Raw genomic sequence first — 13,416 nt, forward strand, 5'->3', positions numbered from 1 at the left:
TGAAAATCTGCAATCTGAAAACCAGCAATCAAGTACCCGAAAGGGCTTCGGGCCCCAATTCACCAAATGCCTTCGAAGAAGTAACGGACAATGGTCGGATATATTCCTATCCAAAACCTCCTGCACATACCCAGGCTGTGAATTCATCAAATCAACAGAGAAGACAATTCTATCAAGCCTGCTCATTTGCTGACCATTTGGACGTATCCATGTGAATTTTCTACCAACTAATGGCAGATCCACGAGCTCCATACTTTCTATAAATGCATTGAAATCTTCAGTTTCCACTCTATGTCCTTGTGATTCAGCCCCAATCCCTCTCCTTTCCTCTGCCGATCTCACTGCATTGAAGTCCCCTAATAGACACCACATGTCAAACCCACTGTTCAACTTTAGCTCGAGCAATTGATTCCATAGCTGCTGTTTTCCTTCCCTACTACATGGAGCATACTTTTTCTGACTTTCTTGATGGTTCTAGTCTTTTATCTAGTCCATTGTTCATTGTATTTGAGTTAGCACCCCTTGTGGTAAGTTGAATGCAATTTTTTGGCTTATGAAAAAAAAAAAAAGAGAAAATACGAAACAAAAGAGGAGGGGAGAAAAGAAAAATGAATTAAAGAGAGAAAAGAAAGAGGGTTGAAGGAGCAAGAGAAAATAAATAAGGAGCTTGAATGTGGCTTCATTTAAGTATTTTTCATATAAAATAATTGTTGAATCATCGCATTATTTTCACACTTAAAGAAAATTGAAAAAGGAAAATATAAGAATAGTTTGACTCGGGAATTTTTTAATTTTAAGCAATTTAGGTCTCTTAACCTAGTTTCAGTTTCTGTTGGCCTTTCGATCATTCAGGTCTCTAGACCTTCTTTTCGATTTAGTTGGCCTCATAATCATTCTGGTCTCTTAACCCACTTTAAGTTGTCATCGGCCTCTTAGTCATTATTCAGTTCTCTTGACCTACTTTTAGTTTCTGGATGCCTCTTCGTCACAATAATGTTACATACACACCTCTTTTTGAGGTAGAAGAGATGGAATGAGGAGAGAGCTAAGAAGAAAAGAAAAAGTAAAAGAGAGAAAGTATGAGATGTGATAGATGATAAGATGAGAGAGGTAGAAAGAAAAATATGTGTAAACAAAGTGTTTAAAAAATGAGGTATGTTATATCATTGTTGAAGTTTCTACCAACCTTTTGGTCATTTAGGTCTCTTGAGTGATATAATAGAAAAAAAGAGATAAGAAAAGATTATATGAAAATAAGATAAAGAGAAAATTATGTGTATTATACTAAAAAAAATTCAATTATTTAACTTTAGTTAGATGGCTGATTAACTAAGCAAGGAGAGTTTTCTCATCCAAAAAAAACCATACTACTGAAATTGCAAGAATTATTCAACAACAAAAATAAAAAAAAAACTCATATTTTTTTCCATGAAGAAAAGAAAAAAATAGTTAAATCCAGCAGTGTTTTATAGCAAGAAAACATTTCCCATATAAACAACGAGAAACAAACCTCAACGCTAACGTTTCGCTCTTCACCGCCGTAAACATCTTCAATCTTCCTCACATCACTCCAATCCTTCTTCTAATTAAGGTTTCTCATTCTTATCCAATTTTTTCTTTTAAATTCTGCTCTGAATTTCTGTTGTGAAACCCTAATTTTGTTTATCTTCTGTATGAATTTTTCCCTGAGAAAACGCGGAAAAAAAGGAATTAAATTTAGGGAATAGCGATAACTCTATGAAAAGATTGAATTTTTGGTCTTCAACGTTTAAGGGTTTTGCTTATTTGAATCATTTGCAGTTTGAAGCTGAGACACAAACATGGCTGGTGGTGGGAATTTCATCAACAGGGTTGTCTCTTATGTTGTTAATGAATTGGTTGTCGATCGTCTTGCCAACAGGTACTTGTTTCTTTTATTTTTATTTTTATTTTTTATTTTCTGAAACCTATTTTTATTTATGCTTGTGGTTTTTTGAGGGAGTGTGCTTCAAATTTCTAAGTAATTTAGTGTCTCCCGGGCGGGACTTTAAGGATTTTGACAAGTTTGGTGCATGAACATGTTTATACTCATGATAATTGGCCTGAGTTTTCTTATATTAGTTTTTCCGGTGATGGTTTTTAGAAATCTAATTAGGTTATATGTGGATTTTTCATATTTCATTTGCTTTTGTGTTGACTTGAGCAAACATTTTATTCGAAGACTGTTGCTGGCGTTTGATTTTTCCATGTTTACTCTTTTTTTGGGAATTCCGGAATCAAAGGAGAGGAGAAAGAAAGATTTGAAAAATCGCAAGTGTTGAAATCTTTATTTAATTATATCTGCGCTTCCTCATGAAAGCTCCCCATATAATGTCTAATTGTATCCTAGAAGGATATAGGGTAACAGATTATCTCTTGTGGTTAGTTTGTATATTTCCTTACACATATTGATTTGATTTCTTATTTAACTAGAAATATGAGTCTAGTTTTAGTATAAAAATAAAAAAGATTAGTGCATTGTCTTTTGTAATTACATCCGATATATCATATCATTACAATTTTATTATTCTCAACATTCATTTTTCTCTGTTTTGGTCATCCTCAACAAATTGGGCTATCACAATTGCATTTTTAAAAGTCTCTTGTCAGGAACATGAAGGCCTCATGTTTCCTTGCTAACCTTTATTATCATCACATCAATCTAGTCCTCTTGTATTTTGCACCAGTTTGGTAATTTTGCATTGTAGGAATTTTGTGGCTGTGCATTGGCCTTGGTTTTGTCAAACACAGCTACGGCCCTGGTTATGTCTCAATTGCAGTTGGTCATTGAATTGGTTTGGCCTGGGTTGTCTTAATTTGGTTTGGTTTGTCTCAATTGTGCCTCGTTTGTCTTAGTTGCAGTTTGGCCTTGGTTCTGTTTTAGATCTTTAAATCAATCTGCTCATTAGTTGGAGAGTCCAAGGACTGAGGCTTACATATTTTTATCTTTGCTTTTAGGGTCTTACTGTGTCAATTTTTTACTCTAATTTTGACTATATTAGATGAACATTCCTGCTTAGTTCCCCCCTTTTTTCAAAACCAGCTCAAACTTCTCTCAATTTGTCTAATGATGTGATGCGTTACATCATCAATTTTAGGCTCTTGCCTGTTTTCTGGTAAATGGTGATTGTATAGGCTTGTAATTATCTCAGATAGTCAGATATGGCTGCAACTGCTAGAATTTGTAAGTATATGCACAGGAGCTGTTTGTGTACTTCTGAGCATCTAGAGTACACTGTTGTGATGTATAGTTAGAGATGTTAAGTCTGTAAGATAGTTAGTTAAGTGCCAGCTCATGGTTAGTTAGGTCCAGCTCATAGTCAGTTTTACTTAATTGATTATAATTAATTAATTAATTATATATACATGTATACACTTCTCAGTTCATACAATGTATAATACAATACTATTCAGTTTGCTTTCTCTCATTCTCAGATTCTCTGAATCTAATAGAATTAACTACTTAATGGAGGCTTATTGATCTATTAATTGTGTTCTTGATCGTGATTATTTGCTTCTTTTGTTAAGTGTTTGTGCTGAGTGATGTTTGTGTGAAGGTATTTATTTGAGTCGCGTTATTTGTATGTATGTCGTCAACCCATTCTAAAGTTCTAGGGCCTAATTGATCCTGTTTTTGTTTTCTTATTTCTAAAATTCTTCCATGGAATTATTTTTCAGAATAAAATGGTAAAGAGCTTGTTTGATAAATTGTTTTGAAAACAACTTTTCAGAGTTTTAGGATGCACCCTTTCTTCTGAAAGGTTTTAGCTTCTTCACAACAATGATTTATTTCTCTTTGGTGGCATATCATGCCTATCTCCCTTTAGTAGGCTTCTGCTTTGATAACAATTCTCCCCATGTCATAGAATGGCATTTTCCATTCCATTGCATTTTGTTTATGTAGAATAGTAACACCCTCTCTTCTTAAAAGGCATAGATATCCTTCTCTGCATGCATTGGCAATGCCAAAAGGCGTAGTTACCAATAAGTTGAGGTGGCAGTGGTGGATAGAAGTGGGGATGTTGGGTGATGCACACAGTATTGGTGGGGTTTTGAAGGCTAGAATCCATGGAAATAGGTTGAGTTAAATAAAGTGTCCTTAGTTTCTTACTAAAAATTGTACTTTGGAAGACATTTTCAAAACGATCAGACAAAATACACACCCGGAAAGTCTTTTTAGTTATGGTTTTTGAAAGAAAAAATGATTTCAGTAGCAATCAAACAGGCTTCTAATCTCCATGATTTGCTTTAATCATTGCCTTTTTGATTCCAAATTCAAGCAGTACAATGGATTTTCTAACATGGTTGCGTTCATGCCCCAGATTTTCCTGCTTTTGAATTATTCAATTAAGTTACTAGAAATGTGTTTCCTGTGTTTGAATAATATTCTTGTTTGCTTCTTAACCGACATCCTTTCATGATTCATTAATGCTTCATGGTGGTTTCCCAGCCCTTCATTTCAGAGGTTTGCAGTGAGGACATCAAAGAGAATTGAAGATATATCAAGCAAAGGTAGTAGTAGTGGCAAAATGATTATTTTTTAGTATTCTACCAACTTTATGAACAAATCAGTTTTACTCTTGTCTTTTGCATATTCTGGCAGCTGCTCAAAAGAAGAAGGAGCTAGCTGAGCAGATCGAGGACATAACTAAGCATATTGAGGTCGTATGCTGTCAATTATATATTAAATCAGTTACTGCAACACTGTGATGATCCTATTTTAACTTTTTCATTTGTTGTTTCCACAGACTAAGAACCACTGACTTTGGTATTCATGCTACATGAGTGAAGATAATGAAGTCCTGATTCTGTTTGCCAGATATGCTGAAGGAGACAAGCCCTGATCTATGTAAAATTCATAAGTAATTGATTTTGGTTGTATCTCATGGGATGTAATGGCTTCTTCCAGTTTTTTGGTGAACCGGAAGTAGCTTTGGATATTGGCGATATTTCATGGTAGTGTCACAGAATATATTTGCTTTGTTTGAGATTAATCAAATAATATAGGAAAAATGCTCGGCCATCTAATGAATCCCACGTGAATCGCGTGATTACTGTGAATAATTTTATGGTGAATATACGGTTCAGGCGAGTAATCTTAAAATGGATGAGTTAGAGTGGTTGTTTTGGTTTAGCAATGCAGAGCGTAGTTAATAACTTGAAAAATGCACTAGCATTTCAATTTATGACAAGCTGTATGGCAATAAAGTAATGAAGTGTTACAGGTTTCTTTTTAAGTTCTATCATATTTTGAAGTCAAATGTTAGTCGATCTCAACACTTCCTCTCTCTAATTTCTCTCTGGAGTCTCGACATTTGACCTGGTTCGTTTGGGTGGCCGCCGCACCGGCAGGGTGGCGGCTACCCCTCTCCTTTCTCCTCCTGTCGTTCATTCCTTTAGTTTTCTCATCTGTGCTCGCGTTCCTGCCTCTCCGTCTATGGCCATTGGATTTGCTCCTTCATGCTCATATCTGTGCTCACCTCCTTCTCGTTGTTTTGGCCAGTTCTGTGCTCGCGGTGGCCTTCGTCATTGGGGTTGCGGGTTGGTGTGCAGATTGGGGCTGCAGGCGGGTGGTTTGGGTAGCGGTCGTCATTCTTGTTGCAGCTATCATTTGTCAGCACTGTTGGGCTTCTTCCATGCTTCTCTCTGTTTTTGTTCCTGTTGCAGGGGTTGCTAGTGTCCATGCCCTTTACCTTCCGACTTACACCTTTGGACCCTCCTCGATCCACCGCTCTCGCCGCCCAAGCTAGTCATTCATGTGCCTCTCTCGACCTCTTCGTTCATATCTGTGGTTCAGTGAGTTGTCACGGCGACAGAGTAAGTGGTGTTTGAGGTGTGGTTGCTGTGTTGGGTGGTGTCCGTGGAGTGTGGTGCGATGTTTGGTTCATGTGGTTGATCTCATTCTTTTATCTCCGTAAAATTGTTGAAGCTACGGTTACTTTCCGGTCTTTGGGTTTTGCGTCCTGAAGGTTTGGTTTGGGTGTTCTCCATGAGGACTGTTGCAGAAGATATGGATCTGGATCTGGAGGTGGTTTGGACGTAGTGTTGGCATTGTTGTCTACGTTTTGTTGGTTTCTTTTGTCAGGTACCTTCGGTTTGCACGACTGGGTTAGTTCTCCTTTTGCAGGTGGCGTGCGGCTTGATAGGATCCCATCCGGTTGAACCTGTCGCTGACATTAGAGATTGTTGATTGGGTGTTCAAGCATGCTTGCGTGCTTGTGGGTTTTAGTGGTGGAGGGTTTTGCTATAGTAGCTGGGTTTTTGTCAGCTCTATGTTGACTTTGTTACCGTACCCATTGTAAGACCTGGATTTTCAGAACAAGCTAATTTCCGACTCACGCGTAGAATCAGTGTAAGCGTGACAGGAGTTTGATATTTGAGAAAGATTAATGAAGAAGAAAGTTCAGGAATTGCTTGAGGAATGTTGCGTAGTCATTTTAGGAATTAGAGCGAGTCGTCTGCACACCCGCCTTATGGCAAGCGTGTCCAGAATAGGCTAATTTCGCTTTAGAGCAACGTTTTAAGTGAGATTTCGAATCCTTGGAAAATTTAAAGATTTTCTTTATTTTTCCTTCGACCAGCGTTTCATTTCGGAACTCTGGACTGTACGCACGATAGGTTTCACTTTTCGGATGTCCGCCGACGCTAATTTCTTTGCTTCGAAACCCTATTTTCGAGCAATGGATGAAGACTTTTTCTATTCGGGACTTCTAACGAAGATTCCGTCCGCGTTGCCAGATTTGTTTCGACATTTCCAATCTTTCTTCAGTTGGAAGTTTTGTCGTTTGAGCATCACAGCAAAAAGTAGTTTTTCGGGGCAGATTAACCGACACCGCTTTTGAGTTTTTCGATATCGTTTTTCCCAAATCCTAGATATTTGTTTTGAGTTCTGGAATTCTGACGCCAGAATCTCTCTTAGAATTTCTCGGTGATCGTGCTGCAAAAATCGGAATCGCGAAATTTTCATTTTCCCGCGATTTCACCCGCCTATAAATAGCGCGAAAAAGCAAAATCCTCTCATTTTCTTTCCATTTGTGGCTGATTTCGTGGGGAGCAAGGGGGGAGGAGATTTCCGCGAAAACTTGACCAATCTTCGCGCAGTTCGTCCCTACTTCTAGGTATCGAGGTAACTATCATGAATCCTGCCTCTGATTTCTGTTTCTGCTGAGTTTCTGAAGTCGTTTCTGTGCTCTAAGTTTTGAGCTTTTTCTAAAATTGTCCGATTTCTCTGATTTCTCGCTTGGGTTATGTTCCTTATGTTCCCCTGAGTCTAAAACCTCTGTCAGTAAACTCTGATTGCGATTCAGTTGTCCAGGATCTGAAAAATTGACTCAAAACTCTTTTTGTCTCACATTTCGAAACTTTATTGTCGAAAAGACTTAATCTGACTTCGTGCCTTTAGGATTTGTTGTCACGGATATCATGAGGATCGTTGCTGTCAAATTTGTTTTCCGAACTGATAACTTTGAAGTTTTGAGCCTTTATTTTGGACCAAAATGCCCCTGGATAGTCGTATTTCGACCCGATTGTCCGAAAATTGTTCCGACAATTTCTTTGCCTTAGTTTTACCCTAAAACTACCTTGTGAATTGATTTAGATCGAAGAAAAAGTTCGAAAACCCTATTTTCCATAGTGGCCGAAACCTAATTGCTTGGGTACCGTGTCCAAAAATAATTTTTGGGTCTCTATGACTTGAGCCATTGCGTAGCTCTTTCAATTGTCGAAATTTTGGCGCCGGTTTCGTGTCATTCTGAGTTCTGTAGCTCGAGTTATGCTCGTTTTAGCGAACGAAGTCTCTGTTGTCAATTTGTGCCTAAATAGGAACTCTGAAGCTTAGAGGCTTTCTTTACGATTTCGATTAGTATTAGTAGATCGTGTTGCTCCTAGTGAAGCTTGTGTTGATGATTGTGTTTTCTTTGTTCTAGGTTCGCAATTTCCATGCCCAACTTCTACTCACGAAGGTAAGGGTAACTCGGTTTTAGAGCGTCTTTGAGTCTTGCATGCTTTTATCGCACTGCCTGTGTTTGAGATGAAGATGTTTATATTGATTGGCAGATGATTATGATTATTATGCTGAATTTGGAAAATGTTTTCTGAGAGGCTTCGGCCGTTTACTGGTTTCTGTCATTACTGCTTCCTAGAGGATGGAACATGTGGTTACTTTGGATTGGTCCTTGGTTGGGCTTTGTTGTTGTCTGACTTGGCATATAGGGCTTGAGTCAAGTGGCGATGAGGAGGTGTGTCCTATCATTGTCCCGTCTTGTGTGACGTTAAGTGGCAATGAGGAGGTGTGTCCTATCATTGTCCCGTCTTGTGAGACGCTAAGTGGCAATTAGGAGGTTTGTCCTATGATTGTCCCATCTTGCGAGATGCTAAGTGGCGATCAGGAGGTGTGTCCTATGATTGTCCCGTCTTGTGTGACGTTAAGTGGCGATTAGGAGGTGTGTCCTATGATTGTCCCGTCATGTATGACGTTATAAGTGGCGATGAGGAGGTGTGTCCTATCATTGTCCCGTCTTGAGAGACGATATTGATCGATCCATTTTGTTAGCAGCATATAGTTGCATTATAGGGAACTAACACCTGACCCTATGTTGTTGGATTTTCGTATTGGTTTATTGATATCTGATTTGATGTTACATTGTTGAGGTTATTATTATCTGAGTCCAATTTATGTTTAAGTTGTTGATATATGAGTTGAGTTATGTTGCTAGTTATTTACCATGTCAGGTAATTAAATTCGAACAGCATGATTTTTCTCTTTTATACATGGTAATTGCATGGAGTTAACCCTTTCTATTTGCTACTTGTTGTTTGGGCGCTTAACGCTATTAGGCGATGGAGATCCTTCCGCCGAGGCATAGCTACTCGAGTTGGAGATCGAGTTGTAAGCGGTGGAGTAGAGGTATGAGAAGCAGCTTTGCTTCTCTTCTTGTGGATTATGTTGGAGTCTCTTTTACTTTATGAGAACTCTGTTATTAAAGTCTTGCTTCCGCCACTGTTAAAGTGCGCATGTTTATTCTGAACCTTACTTATGGTATTGTAAACTATTATTACTGTATATCGGGAAACAAGTTATCTAAATAAAGTTATGGTATGTTTCCAACCTTTTAGCCGAAGTGTTTAGTTGTTTTACAGAAAAAAAATTCCCTTGGTTTTTAGGGATTGCAGATTGGTCCTTAGACTTTGTTAGGTTACTAATGTGACTCCTCAGTTGAGAAATTGGGGTGTTACAATTGTGGTATCAGAGCTTTGGTCTAGAAAACCAGAGCTTTTGGGTAGAGTGCCTGCTTAAGATGTTTGAACTCTGAGACCGATTGATGGGGTGTCAATCGGAGGAAGAGTGTGCTTGATTACTGTTTATATAGATTATTTTTGAAGGTTATTCGTAAGTGAATAACCTTATGCTAGTTATTGTTAATTATACATCTGATATAAGTATATACATAGTTAGTTATTATCGAACAACATGTATTAGGTAGAGAACGTTGTAGCTAACTTGACCTGCTTACCCCTCTAGGGATTGGATGTGATCATAGGCATGTATTGGTTGTCCCACCATCATGTTCTTCTTGATTGCGCCAATAAGGTAGTTATCTTTCCCGATGCTGGACTCGCTGAGTTCCTGAACTCGTACTTTTCAAAGCTTTCTTTGAGGAAAGGAGCTTTGAGTTCTCTCATGTCTACAACCGTGGTGGAAGCTAAGGAGAATGAAGTACACGGAATTGCTGTTGTGCAAGATTTCGAGGATGTGTTCCCCGAAGACGTACCTGGAATACCTCCGGTCAGAGATATGGAGTTCACAATTGATATAGTCCCAGGCACTGGACCTATATCAATCGCACCGTATCGTATGGCACCGGCAGAACTGACTGAGCTGAAGAGTCAACTCGAAGATTTAACCAAGAAGGGGTTTATCCGACCTAGCGTTTCTCCGTGGGGAGCGCCAGTGCTGCTTGTGAAGAAGAAAGACGGAAGATCGCGACTTTGTGTGGATTATCGACAGTTGAACAAAGTCACGATAAAGAACCGTTATCCGTTGCCAAGGATTGACGATTTGATGGATCAGTTGAAGGGTGCTGCTATTTTCTCGAAGATTGACCTGAGATCGGGATATCACCAGATTAGAGTCAAGGATGAGGATATTCAAAAGACGGCGTTTAGGACACGCTATGGGCACTATGAGTACTTGGTGATGCCGTTTGGAGTTACGAATGCACCAGCTGTATTCATGGACTACATGAATAGGATCTTTCATCCATTCTTGGATCGCTTTGTTGTGGTGTTCATCGACGACATCTTGATCTACTCAAGGAATCGTGAAGAACACGAGGAGCATCTGCGACAAGTTTTACAAGTTCTTCGGGAGAAGGTATTGTATGCTAACGCGACAAAGTGTGAATTTTGGCTCGAAGAAGTAAAGTTTTTAGGGCATGTCATCTCAAAGGAGGGCATTGCTGTGGATCCCAGTAAAGTTGAAGCGGTACTTGCATGGGAGCGTCCTAAGACTGTGACAGATATAAGGAGTTTCATCGGTTTAGCTGGATATTACCGACGATTCATCGAAGGTTTTGCTAAGATTGCAGGACCATTGACGAAACTCACCCGGAAGAACCAACCTTTTGCTTGGACAGAGGATTGTGAACAGAGTTTCCAAGATATGAAGAAGCGTTTGACGACCGCGCCAGTTCTGACATTACCACAAGAGAAGGAACCCTACGAGGTTTACTGCGATGCTTCGTACCAAGGTTTGGGTTGTGTGTTGATGCAACACCGAAAGGGTGTGGCTTATTCTTCAAGGCAATTGAAGATACATGAACGGAACTATCCTACGCACGATTTGGAGTTAGCGGCTGTGGTATTTGCGCTCAAGATTTGGAGGCACTATCTTTATGGGAGCACTTTCACTGTTTTTAGTGATCATAAGAGCTTGAAGTACCTGTTCGATCAGAAGGATCTGAATATGAGACAAAGGCGTTGGGTGGAATTCATCAAGGACTATGATTTCACTTTGTTGTACCACCCAGGAAAAGCAAATGTTGTAGCAGACGCACTGAGTCGCCAGACAATTCATGTTTCATCGTTGATGATTAAGGAATTGGAACTTATCGAGACTTTTCGCGACCTCAGTTTGGGTATGCAAGTGACACCTGGAAAATTGAGCTTTGGGATGGTGACGATCACTAGTGATTTTCTGAACGAGATCAAGGTGAAACAACTGTTAGATGAGGAGCTGATCGAGAAACGGAACTTGATCATTTTGGGAAAAGCGCCGGATTTTGAGGTAGGAACCGACAACATTCTGCGTTGCAAAGGACGTGTCTGCGTACCATTGGACATGGAGTTGAGAAGGATGATTCTTGACGAAGGTCACAAGAGCAGATTGAGTATTCATCCGGGATCGACAAAGATGTATCAAGATCTAAAGTTGAATTTTTGGTGGCCAGGAATGAAGAAGAATGTAGCAGAGTTTGTGGCGGCATGTCTGACATGTCAGAAGGCGAAGATAGAACATCAAAAGCCTGCGGGTATGTTACAGTCACTTGATGTGCCGGAGTGGAAGTGGGACAGTATCTCTATGGATTTCGTGGTAGCTTTGCCAGCTACGAGGAAGAGATTTGATTCCATTTGGGTCATTGTGGACCGTTTGACGAAGTCAGCACATTTCATACCGGTGAAGACCACGTTCAATGTGGAGGCACTTGCAAAAGTGTATGTCGCTGAGATTGTACGACTTCATGGAGTACCATCGAGTATTGTTTCTGACAGAGATCCGAAGTTTACTTCGCATTTCTGGAAGGCGTTGCACGAGGCGCTTGGGACGAAGTTGAGGTTGAGCTCTGCCTATCACCCTCAGACGGATGGACAGACAGAGAGGACAATACAGTCATTGGAAGACTTGCTGCGAGCCTGTGTTCTGGATAGTCAAGAAAGCTGGGATGAGCTGTTGCCGTTGATCGAGTTTACTTATAACAACAGTTTTCATGCTAGTATTGGAATGGCACCTTATGAGGCTTTGTATGGGAGGAGATGTAGAACTCCTTTATGTTGGTTTCAAGATGGCGAACATCTTCTCGTTGGACCTGAATTAGTACAACAAACTACTGAGAAAGTGAAGCAAATACAAGAGAAGATGAGGACGTCACAGAGTCGACAGAAGAGTTATGCTGACACACGACGGAGAGAGTTAGAGTTTGAGGCGGGAGACCATGTGTTTCTTCGCGTGACACCAACTACCGGAGTGGGAAGAGCGATAAAGTCGAGGAAGCTGACACCGAAGTTCATTGGACCGTATCAGATTATCGAGCGAGTCGGTAAAGTAGCTTATCGGATTGCGTTGCCACCTTTTCTTTCCAAGATTCATGATGTGCTACACGTATCACAATTGAGGAAGTATATTCCTGATCCCTCTCACATCATCAAGGAAGATGATATTCAGCTTAGAGACAACTTGTCTTTTGAAGTGGCACCAATGAGGATTGAGGAACGTAGGATCAAGCAGTTGAGAAACAAGCAGGTTCCTCTGGTAAAAGTGATTTGGAACCAAGTCACGGGCGATGCTACTTGGGAACTAGAAGAGAGGATGAAGGAACAGTATCCGGAACTCTTCACTGAGCCTTAAGTTTCGAGGACGAAACTTTCTTTTTGGGGGGTAGTATTGTAAGACCTGGATTTTCAGAACAAGCTAATTTCCGACTCACGCGTAGAATCAGTGTAAGCGTGACAGGAGTTTGATATTTGAGAAAGATTAATGAAGAAGAAAGTTCAGGAATTGCTTGAGGAATGTTGCGTAGTCATTTTAGGAATTAGAGCGAGTCGTCTGCACACCCGCCTTATGGCAAGCGTGTCCAGAATAGGCTAATTTCGCTTTAGAGCAACGTTTTAAGTGAGATTTCGAATCCTTGGAAAATTTAAAGATTTTCTTTATTTTTCCTTCGACCAGCGTTTCATTTCGGAACTCTGGACTGTACGCACGATAGGTTTCACTTTTCGGATGTCCGCCGACGCTAATTTCTTTGCTTCGAAACCCTATTTTCGAGCAATGGATGAAGACTTTTTCTATTCGGGACTTCTAACGAAGATTCCGTCCGCGTTGCCAGATTTGTTTCGACATTTCCAATCTTTCTTCAGTTGGAAGTTTTGTCGTTTGAGCATCACAGCAAAAAGTAGTTTTTCGGGGCAGATTAACCGACACCGCTTTTGAGTTTTTCGATATCGTTTTTCCCAAATCCTAGATATTTGTTTTGAGTTCTGGAATTCTGACGCCAGAATCTCTCTTAGAATTTCTCGGTGATCGTGCTGCAAAAATCGGAATCGCGAAATTTTCATTTTCCCGCGATTTCACCCGCCTATAAATAGCGCGAAAAAGCAAAATCCTCTCATTTTCTTTCCATTTGT

At 39.9% G+C, this 13,416-nt stretch overlaps 1 protein-coding gene and 1 long non-coding RNA gene across 2 annotated transcripts; both read left to right on the plus strand.

Moving 5' to 3' along the window:
- The first annotated feature begins 1,432 nt into the window (after window positions 1-1,432).
- Window positions 1,433-5,050, plus strand: LOC130727962 (uncharacterized). The gene is made up of 5 exons (XM_057579276.1): window positions 1,433-1,591; window positions 1,801-1,900; window positions 4,469-4,530; window positions 4,622-4,680; window positions 4,767-5,050. Exons 2-5 carry the CDS (start codon window positions 1,821-1,823, stop codon window positions 4,779-4,781), a joined length of 216 nt encoding a protein of 71 aa, XP_057435259.1. The 5' UTR covers window positions 1,433-1,591; window positions 1,801-1,820; the 3' UTR covers window positions 4,782-5,050.
- A 2,004-nt stretch (window positions 5,051-7,054) lies between these two features.
- LOC130732247 (uncharacterized) lies at window positions 7,055-9,337 on the plus strand. Its single transcript, XR_009016981.1, has 3 exons — window positions 7,055-7,144; window positions 7,944-7,979; window positions 8,854-9,337. It is a non-coding gene; the product is annotated as an uncharacterized LOC130732247 (long non-coding RNA).
- The last annotated feature ends 4,079 nt before the right edge of the window (window positions 9,338-13,416 follow it).

Source organism: Lotus japonicus, chromosome 1, assembly GCF_012489685.1.
Source record: "Lotus japonicus ecotype B-129 chromosome 1, LjGifu_v1.2".
Lineage (NCBI taxonomy): Eukaryota > Viridiplantae > Streptophyta > Magnoliopsida > Fabales > Fabaceae > Lotus > Lotus japonicus.